General features: G+C 40.6%; 1 protein-coding gene and 1 long non-coding RNA gene across 2 annotated transcripts in view; one reads left to right on the top strand and one right to left on the bottom strand.

Annotated features, from left to right (window-relative positions):
- The window catches only part of LOC110496081 (sodium/hydrogen exchanger 3-like), a 53,161-nt gene extending 48,406 nt beyond the window's left edge, over positions 1 to 4,755 (top strand). The window contains exons 15-16 of the mRNA XM_036951039.2: positions 4,191 to 4,271; positions 4,411 to 4,755. Coding sequence (XP_036806934.2) covers positions 4,191 to 4,271; positions 4,411 to 4,607 — 278 coding nt within the window. The 3' untranslated portion in view covers positions 4,608 to 4,755. The remainder of the gene's footprint in view (positions 1 to 4,190; positions 4,272 to 4,410) is intronic.
- Positions 4,756 to 6,284: 1,529 nt separating this feature from the next.
- Positions 6,285 to 8,545, bottom strand: LOC149975515 (uncharacterized). Its single transcript, XR_016488482.1, has 2 exons — positions 7,131 to 8,545; positions 6,285 to 7,036 (listed from the first exon to the last, which is right to left on the bottom strand). It is a non-coding gene; the product is annotated as an uncharacterized LOC149975515 (long non-coding RNA).
- Positions 8,546 to 14,076: the final 5,531 nt, after the last annotated feature.

Raw genomic sequence — 14,076 nt, 5'->3', positions numbered from 1 at the left:
TTAACTTCCTGACTGATGTCTTGAGATGTTGCTTCAATATATCTACATAATTGTCCTACCTCATGATGTCATCTATTTTGTGAAGTGCAGCAAAGCACCCCCACAACATGGTGCTGCCAGACTCCAAACATAACGATGGTCATTATGGCCAAACAGTTCTATTTTTGTTTCATCAGACCAGAGGACATTTCTCCAAAAGTATGATTTTTGTGCAGTTGCAAACCGTTTTTATGGCGGTTTTGGAGCAGTGGCTTCTTCCTTGCTGAGCGGCCTTTCAGGTTATATCGATATTTTACTGTGGATATAGATACTTTTGTACCCGTTTCCTCCAGTATCTTCACAAGGTCCTTTGCTGTTGTTCTGGGATTGATTTGCAGTTGTCGCACCAAAGTGCGTTCATTTCTAGGAGACTGAAAGTGTCTCCATCCTGAGTGGAATGACGGCTGTGTGGTCTCTTGGTGTTTATACTTGCATACTTTTATTTGTACAGATGAACATGGTACCTTCAGGCATTTGGAAATTGCTCCCAAGGATGAATCAGACTTGTGGAGGTCTCCAATTCCTTTTCTGAGGTCTTGGCTGATTTCTTTAGATTTTCCCATGATGTCAAGCAAAGAGGCACTGAGTTTGAAGGTAGGCCTTGAAAAATATCCACAGGTACACCTCCAATTGACTCAAATTATGTCAATTAGCCTATCAGAAGCTTCTACAGCCATGACATAATTTTCTGGAATCTTCCAAGCTGCTTAAAGGCACAGTTAACTTAGTGTATGTAATATTGACCCACTGGAATTGTGACACAGTAAAGTATAAATTAAATAATCTGTCTGCAAACAATTGTTGGAAAAATTCCTTGTGTCATGCACAAAGTAAATGTCCTAACCGACTTGCCAAAACGATAGTTTGTTAACAAGAAATTTGTTAAGTGGTTGAAAAACTAGTTTTAAATGACATCCAAACTAGTGTATGTAAACTTTCGACTTCAACTGTAGGTATTAGGCAGTGTCAGAGGAACGCCCCAAAAATTGTCAAAGACTCCAGTCACCCAAGTCATAGACTGTTCTCTCTACTACCACACGGCAAGTGGTAACCAAGCGCCAAGTCTACAGTCATGGCCAAAAGTTTTGAGAATGACACAAATATATTAATTTTCACAAAGTCTGCTGCTTCAGTATCTTTAGATATTTTTGTCAGATGTTACTATGGAATACTGAAGTATAATTACAAGCATTTCAAAAGTGCCAAAGGCTTTTATTGACAGTTACGTGAAGTTGATGCAGAGTCAATATTTGTAGTGTTGACCCGTCTTTTTCAAGACCTCTGCAATCTGCCCTGGCATGCTGTCAATTAACTTCTGGGCCACATCCTGACTGATCCTGACTGAGCCCATTCTTCCATAATCAATGCTTGGAGTTTGTCAGAATTTGTGGGGTTTTATTTGTCCACCCGCCTCTTGAGGATTGACCACAAGTTCTCAATGGGATTAAGGTCTGGGGAGTTTCCTGGCCAAAATATTGATGTTTTGTTCCCCGAGCCACGGTTGACAGAGGAAGAACAATGATTCCGACCACCACCCTCCCTTTGAAGCTTCCAGTCTGTTATTCGAACTCAATCAGCATGCCAGAGTGATCTCCAGCCTTGTCCTCGTCAACACTCACACCTGTGTTAACGAGAGAATCACTGACATGTCAGCTGGTCCTTTTGTGGCAGGGCTGAAATGCAGTGGAAATGTTTTTGGGAATTCAGTTCATTTTCATGGCAAAGAGGGACTTTGCAATTAATTGCAATTCATCTGATCACTCTTCATAACATTCTGGAGTATATGCAAATTGTCATCATACAAACTGAGGCAGCTTCTATCCCCAAGCCATAAGACTACTGAACAATTAATCAAATGGCCACCCAGACTATTTACATTGACACCCCCCCACCCAATCTTATTTTTACACTACTGTTACTCGCTGTTTATTATCTATGCATGGTCACTTTACCCCTACCTACATGTAGAGATTACCTCGACTAACCTGTACCCCCGCACGTTGACTCAGTACCATACCCCATGTATATAACCTTGTTTTTTTTACTTTAGTTTATTTAGTTAAAAAAATATTTCTTGAAGCTTTTGGTGAGAAGTGTAATGCTTTAATATTTAATAATTTCTTCCCCTCCAAATTCATATTCATTATATAAATAGGCCTCTTTAATTTTGTCTGGCTTGCCTTTTCAAATAAAATTGAATATTTTTTGCTAATATAAGTTTAAAAAACAAACACTTTGTATTCAGGACAATAAGTTCATTGCTTTGCCATATTTTTTTGCAGTATTACTTTAGTGCCTTGTTGCAAACATTATGCATGTTTTGGATTCATTTTATTCCGTACAGTCTTCCTCCTCCATCACAGCCATTAGACTCTAACTGTTTTAAAGTCACAATTGGCCTCATGGTGAAATCCCTGAGTGGTTTCCTTCCTCTATACCAACTGAGTTAGGAAGGACGCCTGTATCTTTGTAGTGACTGGGTGTATTGATGCACAATCCAAAGTGTAATTAATAACTTCACATGCTCAAAGTGACATTCAGACTTTATTTTTACCCATCTACCAATAGGTGTCCTTCTTCGCGAGGCATTGGAAAACCTCCCTGCTCTTTGTGGTTGTACCTATTTGAAATTCAGTGTTCAACTGAGGGACCTTAAAGATAATTGTATGTGTAGGGTACAGAGATGAGGTAGTTATTCAAAAATCAGGTTAAACACTATTATTGCTCACAGAGTGAGTACATGCAACATGTGTGACTTGTTAAGCAAATGTTTTACTCCTGAACTTATTTAGGCTTGCCGTAACAACGGGGATGAATACTTATTGACTCAAGACATTTAAGCTTTTCATTTTAAATTAATTTGTAAAAAAATTGAAAAACATAATTCCACTTTGACATGAGTTATTGTGTGTAACAAAATGTGGAAAAAGTCAAGGTGTGTGAATACTTTCTGAAGGCACTGTAATATGGCAGCTTAATGACTTTATTTACTACCATTATGATAACATTGTGCCACCAGAGAGTTGTAACACCAACAACACATTTTTGTTAATTGAGGGTTTTCTTTAATGGAGGCCATGATTTACTAAAGCGCAATGATTAATAATTTTGCTCATAATGTAATTTCCCTTATTTTAAATTGAGTAACACCAATGACACTTTATATTTATGTAGAAGTATTGCTTCCTTCCCTCTCCCTGCCTCGAACCAGGGACTCTTTGCACACATCGACAACAGTCACATATTTAAATGCTACTAGCACACACCAGTTAAACTCACCCGGGTCACGGCACCAATATAATAGTATTGCTACCGTCCCTCTTATTTGCCCCAACCTGGGCTTGAACCAGGGATCATCTGCAAACATAGACAGCAGTCCCCCACAAATCATCGTTACCTATCGCTCCACAAAAGCCACGGCCCTTGCAGAAAAAAGGGAAACAGCTATTTGAAGGTCTCAAAGCGAGTGGTCAACAATTGAAATGCCTCTAGCGTGCACTGTTATCTAGCTAACCATTTCACACCGGTTAAATTTAGACACCAAATTATCAATGCAATTCTCAATTTTCTAACATACTAAATGGGTATGATTAGCTAGTACTTTTCTTTTCAATATAAACCCCTCCTAAGTTTAACTGGAGGGAATGCTCATGGTCCTTCTATGTCTTTGGAGTCATTTCCAAGGCGGTAACACCGACAAAACTTACTGACACATACAGTATCATATTTGTAAAAAAAAATCTATATATTTTAATAGCCTTGGTTTTTATTGACCTATACAATGTATTCAATAATTTTGTTTACTTAGCATTCAAGATAGATCTCTAAATCCCCAAAACATGTCACTACAACTGTACTGGGTCCAGCCAATTTGCTTACCCTAAGTACTTCTAACATACTGTAAAATATTGTGTTTTATTATTGATGAACAGTTCAATATAAACAAGTGTATGATGTAACTATATATTCATAATTTTAAACTTCTATGGTTGCAAGGGCGAGGGATGCAAATGCCACCACAATTCAAGACCTACCAGGGGGGAAAAAACGAGGCTGATTACATTTGCTTTCTGCCATTCAGGTTTAGATACCTCTGCATAAATAAACATAACTTAAGTGTTTTCTGGTTGGCTGTTTCTCTCTGCCTTCAGATTTTGAGTTTTCTGAGGGAGACAGTACCTCTAGTTGCAAGGCTGCTGACAGTTCATTCCCCATGAGAGCCTGTAGAGGTGGTAAGTCTTAACATCAACTCAAAACTACTGAAGTAAACCAAGTTAAACATGTCAGTCAGACCCAAACACTTCAGTCACTAAACAATAAGCTCACCTCTTAGAGATCTTTCAATTCATTGAAATCTCTTTCCTGGTCTAGCTGGAATCCTGAACCCAGCCTTCAATGCAGAGATGGACCCCATGCCACCAATGCAGCAGATTCCGCCATTGGCTGAAACCAATGGCAGATTGGCTGAAACCGAGGTGGACAGCAGCGCCGTGGTCCCTTCTCAGAGGGCTCAGCTGAGACTGCCCTGGACACCTAGAGTTAGAAGTTCATCTAGGGGTCATGATTGAGGCTGTACCAAATGATTGATGTATTAGAATAATTGATTATGCTTATGTTGTATTAATATAAGGGGAGGGTTTAAGACCCCGCCCTCTTTACATTTATAGGGTCCTAGAGTAGATTAACAATATATATATACATGGTTTTAATATTGTTCCACAGTTGTTTTCTAGTTCTCTCTCTTTCTCTCTGCCTCTTATAAAGAGACCCCTCTTTTTAATGCAGAGGTGTGACAGACAGAACTCTGCAGGGGAGTGTAGGAGATAAGACTAGTCAGACATTCCACTATAAATCAACCTTTACTGCTAAGCTTTTAGATAACACACTAAAAGCCTTGTCTTTATATCTGTGTGGGCATGGTTTTGGTCTCATGAGTAAAAGATAATGACGTAGGCAGTGACATCACGAGGGCTGGACTTCAGGTTTGATAAAATAACTTGGGACCTTTTCTTTGATGCAGAACTTACTCAGAAACATGCGCGCTATGTTCCTGATTGTCAACTTCTGTCTGCAATTGCATTAAAAGGTTTTTGAATGATTTAATTAAAGATAGTCATAATGCTAATTTCACCAATGAGCCAATGATTGACAAGGAACAGGAACGAACCCTAACACTAGCAACCTCCAACGCCCTGGCATCGCTGCACCTCATCACCCACTTCTTCCTGCTATATACACAAATTCTTACTGTGTTTAGTTGTAGGTTAGGTTTTTCAAAAATAATAGGTACAGTACTGTATGCAACTTCGTCGTAACACAGGGAGATAATCATGAGACCAACACCAAATAAGAATGATTGGACATGTGACCTCGCATTCCAAATCCATGGTCAATACTGACTCGGTTTACCTGACAAAACCAATCCCCTAAACAACCCAGGCTTTGACTCCCATGGCTTAGAACCCATGTTGCCTGACAGTAAAAGTTAAACCACATTCACCAGGGGCCTGTTGCACAAAACTAGGATAAGGGATTAAGCCAGGATATCTTGGTGATCCTGGCTCAATTGATCCGTAATCCGGTTGCACTAAAGATGGATAGGGGGCAGGAGGATATGTTATGGTATAAATTACCATGGAGATTTATTCTGTGGAGCTAGCCTGCTCCAGACCAGGCTAAATTCCAGGATCTATTTAATCTCATCCCTAATGTCAGTCAGCAGTCACCACAAATGGAAACCAATAGTTATTTCACTGCTCACTATACATTGTTATCACATATAACTAGACCCACTGTTATTTAAACGTTTGTGATCATTAATTTCAATGATTTTGGATAAAAAATGATTTTTAGATGATGTTGCTATCATTAGATAATTTACAGTTTCCCCATAGACTATAAGGCTATATATAAAATGCTAGAATATTAGGGCCACAGAGGGGAAAAAAACAGTCATAATATTGTAACCAGTTGTTTTAAAGGAGGACAGTTGTTAAAATGACAGATGTGGGGCATTTTGTGAAATTGTACTTCAGTATGGTTTCATAAACAAAGACATGCTGATGTGCCAGAATATTAAGTATCACATTGTCATAAGTATCAAAACTGTAAAAACAATATGTAGCTTTTCTGCAGAAAGAACCAGCCTCATAAATTTATGACTTTATCCTTTTTCTTCAGTGTGGCCCTAGTACTCTGTCATATAAACAAATACACATTCCATATGAATATAAAAACACAATGTGTAACATTATGTTCCTTTATTGAATAAGGACAAAACAAAGCAGGTAAACCATCAGCTCCTTTCAAAACTGAAGTCACAGTGACTCTACAAGATGGAAAGCACAGAATCTAAGCATATTATACAAAATGATACATATACAGACCTTTGAATGTGTATAACACACCCTGCATGTCTGCACACTAAAATAAATGCAGGACAAATCCATACACATCAACTGAACAGACAAATGAATGGATGCAGTAGCCTCCCTGCAGCCTTGTATTACACACAGTATACCGCACAAACATCATAAGAGGCCAAATTCGTCAAAAAACGAACCCAAAAAAACCCAAATTCCTCTGCCACCGCAGGACATATTTAACCAAAATTGAAAGCACACATACTAACTAAAATAATTCAACACATATTGGTCCCTCAGCAGCCGACCACTGTCGTCATCAGGGAAGATTGCCGGATTGTCCCAGTCCATGGCTGGTGGCACTCTGGGGGCCCTCTCCTTCCTCAGGCAGGCCACATTGTGAAGGACAGCACAAGCCACAGTAATATCACATGCCCTAACAGGGCTGACCCTTAATTTGTGAAGGCAGTGAAAGCGTGCCTTCAGGAGGCCAAAGGTCATTTCAACTCTGGCCCTGGTCCTGGCATGGGCATGGTTGTAGGCCTGCTGTGCTTCCTGGGGGTCTGTGAAAGGTGTCAGGAGAAAAGGCTGGCAGCCATACCCCCTGTCTCCCAGCAACACACCAGAGAATTCACCTGTCAACACAAAATCTCATCATTACTACCTCATAAACACAGTGATATTCTTGACACAGCCATGATGGTTATAAATAGGGGTTGTGTGGCTTACCTTGTGATAGGCACTGATAGATTTCAGAGGCCCGAAAGATTCTGGAGTCATGGACTGAGCCAGGCCATTTTGCCACAACATTGCTGATCACACAGTCAGCATTGCAGACCATCTGAAATCATAAGATGAGGAATATTACACCAATCAATGCACATCACTGGCAATGCAGAGTGTTCGTCAATGGACAATATCAAAAAGTTATGTTCACCTGAACATTAATGCTGTGAAAGGATTTCCTATTCACAAAATCGGCCTCATGGGCACCTGAGGGGGCTTTTATCCTTATGTGTGTGCAGTCCACTGCACCAATGACATTGGGGAAACCTGTCACACAAAGTAATGAGTATCCTACTATGTGTTAACAGTTGTCCTGTAATTTGTAGATCCTCTTACCTGCAATCCTATAGAACTCCTCTTTGATGTCACAGAGTCTTCTGTGGCCAGGGAAGGAGATGAAGACATCTGCTAATGCTTTGATAGCCAGACACACACTCCTTATTGTGCGGCAAATTGTGGCCTTGTTCAGCTGTTCTGCATCCCCCACTGAGTACAGGAAGGCTCCACTAGCAAAAAAGCGCAAGGCCACACAAACCATTTGCTCCACACTCAGTGCATGGCTCCGTGCAGTGCGGTGCTTAATCCTGGGACCCAGTAGTCTGCATAGATACCTGATGCCATCTGCAGAAAACCTGTATCTTTCATATAGATGGTCATCAGGGAAGGCCAGTGGGTCCAACCGGTCCCTGAAGACCCTTTCTCACCTGAAGGCTCTCCTCAGCACAAGTGCTTCTTCATCCACCACATCTCGCACGAATGGGCATGCCATTGTCAGAGCAGAAAGGAACACACAATTTTGGGCCTTCATATAGGCTAGTGGCCACACCTGGTGCTGGGGGGGGTGGGCAAAAGAGGGCGATGCCTTATAACGATGACTTGGTTGTACTGATTGCTGGGAAAATAAAAAAAACCTTAGAAAGATGCCACCGTCCTGTGTGCTCACAATAAGAGCTCATATGTCATGGCTCACTTGACTTTACGAGAATATACCTAATTTTTATTTTGAGCTGTGTCATCTTCTTGGAGCTGGGGGAGGAAAGAAAAATAATGATTAATACATTTGTGTTACAGTTAGCATACAGTGTACATTGAAGGCATATCTCACCTCCCTCTCAAGTTTTTTTATTTCAAGGTCCAGTTTCCTAATTGTCCTCTTTTTTATTTCGAACTCCAGTGCAAGATTTTCCATCTTTTTCTTCTTGTACTGAATGTCTATGTCTGCCAGTTCTATTTGGCACCGGAGGTGGTTGCCATACAACTTTCTGATAGCTTGTGAGCTCTGTGAACACAATACAATTAGCGCAGCTGGAATTTGGCAGGATGTGGTGTCCTTTTATTAATACGCACTATGTTGCCAGGCTGGTTTTCCCACTGTATAGCATCTGGGTCCTGTAAAAGAAATTAGATTTTTTGATTTTGATGAGGACTCCTCACCATTGTAGAGTAAATAGTACTTTCACAGTCTTAACATGATACCTCATGCCTTCTGGAATCCAGAGAGATGGTTTCCTCCTCATCATCGTCTCCATCATGTGCTGTTGCTGCTGCACTGGGGCCTTCACCCTATCACATTTAATCGGATTCATATTGAAGCTAGTAGACAAGACATGCCAGGCCTACAGTATGCCTTTGATGGAGTACTCACTGGATCAGCATCGTCTGGTGCTTGTGCTGGTGGCTCTAACAGGAACACAGTGCTGCCAGACACTGCAAGGCAATAGGTAAACCAAAGTCAGACAGTCCAAATTGATTCAATATGAATGTGGTTGTATCCCATGTAGAGATGGAAGGACATACCTTGAATGAAGCGGGTGGCATCTTGGGAGGAACCTATGCTCGTCTCTTTCCCCCCAGGGATCCCCTCTAAGACGGGCCTGCCTTTATTTAGCTCCAAGGCCATGTCCTCTGCTGGGGTAAGGTCAGCCTTTGGTGACCCACCACCCGTGCCTTGTCTGTGGGTATTCTTTTTCACTGCTAAAACAGTACAGACAACGTGTGAGCAGGCACCTTCTGGGTACAATATATGCTTGTGCTTTGTTAAATATTAGTCAGGGACCATACCATTCTGCAGAATGTTCTTGTATTTGATTTTGACCTGCTGCCATGTCCGTTTTGGCCCGTTCATGTTTAATCTACACACACACACACACACACACACACACTTAATGGAGTCACACTGCAAAAAATTACTTGGTATTTTTGTCTTGTTTTCAGTAAAAATATCAATTTTTATCATAGCTTTATACAGTGTGATGGAGTTACTTTACACAATTTCACTCATATCTGCAGTGCATTTCAATAAAAAAAATTAACCGTTTCATAATTACAGTACAACTGCATTTTTGGAGATGTGAATTAAATATTTGAATTGTAATTGTGATGTTTCAGCGGAGCGGTGAGTGTGTAAGTGTGCACTACTTACGCATTCAGGCGGTCTGCAATACTTTGCCACGCTTTTTCTCTTTGCTTTATCACTGTGGCGGTGATGCCTTTCTTCTTAATTATATCTTTTACCTCCTCGTATGCCTCCATGAGGATTTGTGCTTCCGACGGGGAAAAGTACGCGGCTCTAGTTGCCATGGTAAATCAGTTAATCTGTGATCTGTGGCGGGGTCTATTTGAGTGAGCCGTGAGCGCGCACCTATCCAGGATTGGTTTCACCTGGCTTAATGAATCCGTGTCTGCTCATCCTGGCTTGGTCTTTGTGCAACCAATTAAGCCTGGACGCACATGTTTTGGCTTCATTGAGCTCAGCTGAGTCATTTATCCCGGATGTCTTAATTCTACTTTTGTGCAACAGGCCCCAGGACACCAAACAAGCACGTTTATGCATTTTTTCACTGTCCTTTTTGTGACAACCTCACCCCTCAAAGAACCTACATTTATATTTTAGATATTGCAATTTTATCAATAGAAAGTCTTAATTGCTTTGTTTTTTTCCCTATTTTTGAGAGACTTGCATCAGCCTGTTTAACTTTGCATTAACTGACGAGTGTGAAGTAACACAAGCGTTGACAATAATGTACCTTTCTCCTGGGAAACGACCCAGGACTTTTATTCAGGGAAAGAAACAGAATGCGCAAAAGCGCTGAGTAACAATTAAACCAAAATAAAATCTAGCTCGTCTTTGAGCTTTTCTACATGGGTCGTCCGGTTCCTCTCTGCAACCGGACAGCTAAGCTGTTTACCTGCGTATCCAACAAAAGTAACGTCCGGTAGGTTCCTGTCCAGTTGGGTTCTATGTTCATTACAGGATTGGAGGGCCCTGCATGTCAGCTCTTGCTGCTCTAGACCAACAAAACAAATCTGGCCAAAGCCAGGTAAAAACAGCCACCGCCCACGATAATTAGATTCAGGTGTGTGTAATTAGGCTCTTACCCTTCCGGGCCATCCTCTTTCCTGGCCAAGAAATGTAGACAACAAGCAGGAATATACAGGCCTTCACACACCATCACATAATCGAAGCAGAATATTTATCAGGAGAGACAAAACTCCTTCACTTACGATGGTGTCATACCACAATGGTGCTTCTTTCTATAGCTGGAGGACTCCTGATTCCTCCAGGAGTGAAAAGTATAATTTTTCTATACATTGTCTAGTACTGTCTTTTTGCTAGCTAGGGCCATCTACTTTAAGTGCTGCCTGCCTCCCAGTAGCCTACTACTTGGTGTGAACTGCTGGCAAGGCAATTTGTGAGGCATTTCAATTGTTGATCACTCACTTTGAGACCTTAACATTGTTTCCTGTGGCTTTTGTGGAGCGATGGGTAATGATGCTTTGTGGGTGAATGCTGTCTGTTTGCAGATGGTCCCTGGTTCAAGCCCAGGTTGGGGCAAGGAGAAGCAATATACAGTGGGGCAAAAATGTATTTAGTCAGCCACCAATTGTGCAAGTTCTCCCATTTAAAAAGATGAGAGGTCTGTAATTTATCATAGGTACACTTCAACTATGACAGACAAAATGAGAAAAAAAGATCCAGAAAATCACATTGTAGGATTTTTTATGAATTTTGTTGCAAATTAATTGTAACCTCACTTTTGAGAAAATTGCCCTTGAATGTTTTGGTACCTACTGGACCTGGTACCTACTCTTCTGTCTACACCCATTCAGCATCATTCACACCCTTTTAAGCTTTAGCCTCAGCCTCATGTCCTAAACAACCAAATCTTTCAATACTAAAGGCTGGTTTATTCTACGGGTGTGCTCTCGCTGTTCGTAAACTCAGAGCTTTGTCAGATTGGCCATTCGTAAATTCAGAGCATTTCGCTCTCAGAAGGCACACTGGACACTCTGGCCGAAAAGGAGGGCTAATCCGAGTGTTCTGACTTAACAACAGCAGTCAAGCACCCTAGCTGGCTAACGTTGGCTAGCTTGCTAGCTACTTCCAGACACAAATGAGAGAACACCTCACTCTGACCATTTTACTCACACTAGCAGAGCTGGTTAGGCTGTTTTTATGTTTACCAGAGCGTTGGTGACTGCAACTGTGCTGCTGGCAACAATTTAATCACGCTTTTTTTGCCAACGTTCACTGACACCGGCCATATTCAACAGCTGTTGAGCGTTCATAAACACTCCAACGAGAGTGCTCTGAAATCGGAGTAGATAGCCAGAGCAAATTTACCAGCTACATCTATCGACAGTTGTCGCAGTGACATCATAAACATTCTATTGAAATAGTTACTTACATAGTGGCATCTTTTGTTTAGACATGTAGCTAGCTATATAAACAATTTACCATAATCCCAACTCATAACGTTACTACCCTACATGAATCTGCAGGTAGCTAACCAATCAGGTTCAATGTTAGCTAGCTAACATTAGGCTATAACTAGCAATGCAAATGGCTCTGAGACGCGAATAAAATAACTACACATATCATACACATAACATTATCTAGCCAGCCAGCTTGAAATGAAAACGACTTTGACAAAATTAGAAATGTGTAATATCTGAAAATGTAGCTAGCTAGACTCTCTTACCCGTATACATAGATGGACGTTTCTCCCGCTCTGTCATGGATGCCATGGTTTGAAGATGTAATTTGGAGAATTCTGTGTGTTCTTTTCGACTCAGTCTGCATATTTGCAATCAAAACGGCAGATTTTTCTCCATCTCCTTAGTATCATACTCTAATTCCACTGATTTCAAAACGCGGTCCTCCAGAAAGTGGAGAGCAACACTTATTCAGTTCTACTACATGATATCTTTCAAAAAAGCTGCATTAAAAAGGATTACCTACACATACTGACCATTTCATGGTTATAGACAGAAGCGTGCAACATGGCAGACCGATCCGAGCTCATCTCTTGTTATGTCCAGCCCACTCATTATCTCAGCCAATCATGGCTAGCGGGAAGGTTGCTGGCTTTTTCCATAGCTAAACCAACTATGTTCATAATTTAACCATTGTATTCGTATTTACAGATGGCATACAAGTTTGTTTAAGGCACATGTACCAGAAGGCATTTCTGCCAAAAAACACATTTTGATTAAAAAAAAGAAAAAAGTTTGCATTCAAATGGCGCTCCTGTGAAGTAGTGACGTGCGACATATACCAGTATTTTTAAGGTTGATCTTTTAGAAAAGTACATTTTACTTGAATAACTTGTATTCAAATAAAACATTTGTTTCTTCATCTTTCTAGCTGTGTCTATATGATCTACGAGTTTCTAGTGGATATATGGTTCAAGAGAAAAGTCGAAATAATCGAGTCAACAATGACATCGGCAATTAACTCTACAACTCATCCAACTATTGACTTTGTTTTGCAACTGCCAACAGTTTGGTGCCAAAACGCTTACAACAAAGATATGACATTTTAAAAAGGTGCTACATAGAATTTTTCTGAATTCCTCCCTTATGTGGAAGTTATGTGAATTGTAACAGCACAAGGTTGCATTCATAGTCTCCCCCTCCTGGCATCCCATTTCCCCATAACATGCTGGAGACTTGCTCTCGAACCTTTTACTTTTGGTTATGGTCCACCAGCTTAGAACAGCTGTAATTGAAAATGTATTTCAGAGCGATTTAGATGGTACAATGATTCCCTACACTATTCAGTGCTTTCTCACATAAACTGAAATTGAGTGTAGAATGTTATAGCAACCAGGAAATTACAAAGCGTTTTCTACATTGGCCGATTGACCCGATTTCCACAGCCACGAAATCAAAACAGCTTTCCCAACAGATACCGGCGTGATCAGTGTACTTACCCGCCAGTGTTGCGATTGGCGGTGTTAGATTCTGGGTTGAACTTAGAACATGGTTACTCAGAAGGATAGTGTCTAACAGTGAACAAGACTGGTTTTTACATCAGAAGTTATTGGTTATCTGTAGGAGTCAGATGGCTTTAGAATGTGTAGGGGAGACGGGTGGAAATCTTATAACCTAACAATGTCACTGAATGAGAGAGGGTAACGTATAACATTTACATTATGTCAGGATATGTTACTGTTAACCCTCAGGGATCTTATGGGAGGGATCCTCTGGGAGGAGAAGACACACAGTCTGGTATCAATAACCATGACAGCCTTTTATTTATTTATTTCACCTTTATTTAACCAGGTAGGCTAGTTGAGAACAAGTTCTCATTTACAACTGCGACCTGGCCAAGATAAAGCGTAGCAATTCGACACATACAACAACACAGAGTTACACATGGAATAAACAAAACATACAGTCAATAATACAGTAGAACAAAAGAAAACAAAAAGTCTATATACAGTGAGTGCAAATGAGGTAATTTATGGAAATAAATAGGCCAATTACAATATAGCAATTAAACACTGGAATGGTAGATCGGCAGAAGATGAATGTGCAGGTAGAGATACTGGGGTGCAAAGAAGCAAAATAAAAATAAATAAATAAATAAATACCAGTATGGGGA

This window comes from Oncorhynchus mykiss, chromosome 18 (assembly GCF_057628025.1).
Source record: "Oncorhynchus mykiss isolate SJ-2025 chromosome 18, ASM5762802v1, whole genome shotgun sequence".
Lineage (NCBI taxonomy): Eukaryota > Metazoa > Chordata > Actinopteri > Salmoniformes > Salmonidae > Oncorhynchus > Oncorhynchus mykiss.
This window is presented reverse-complemented; position numbering and strand designations above follow the sequence as displayed.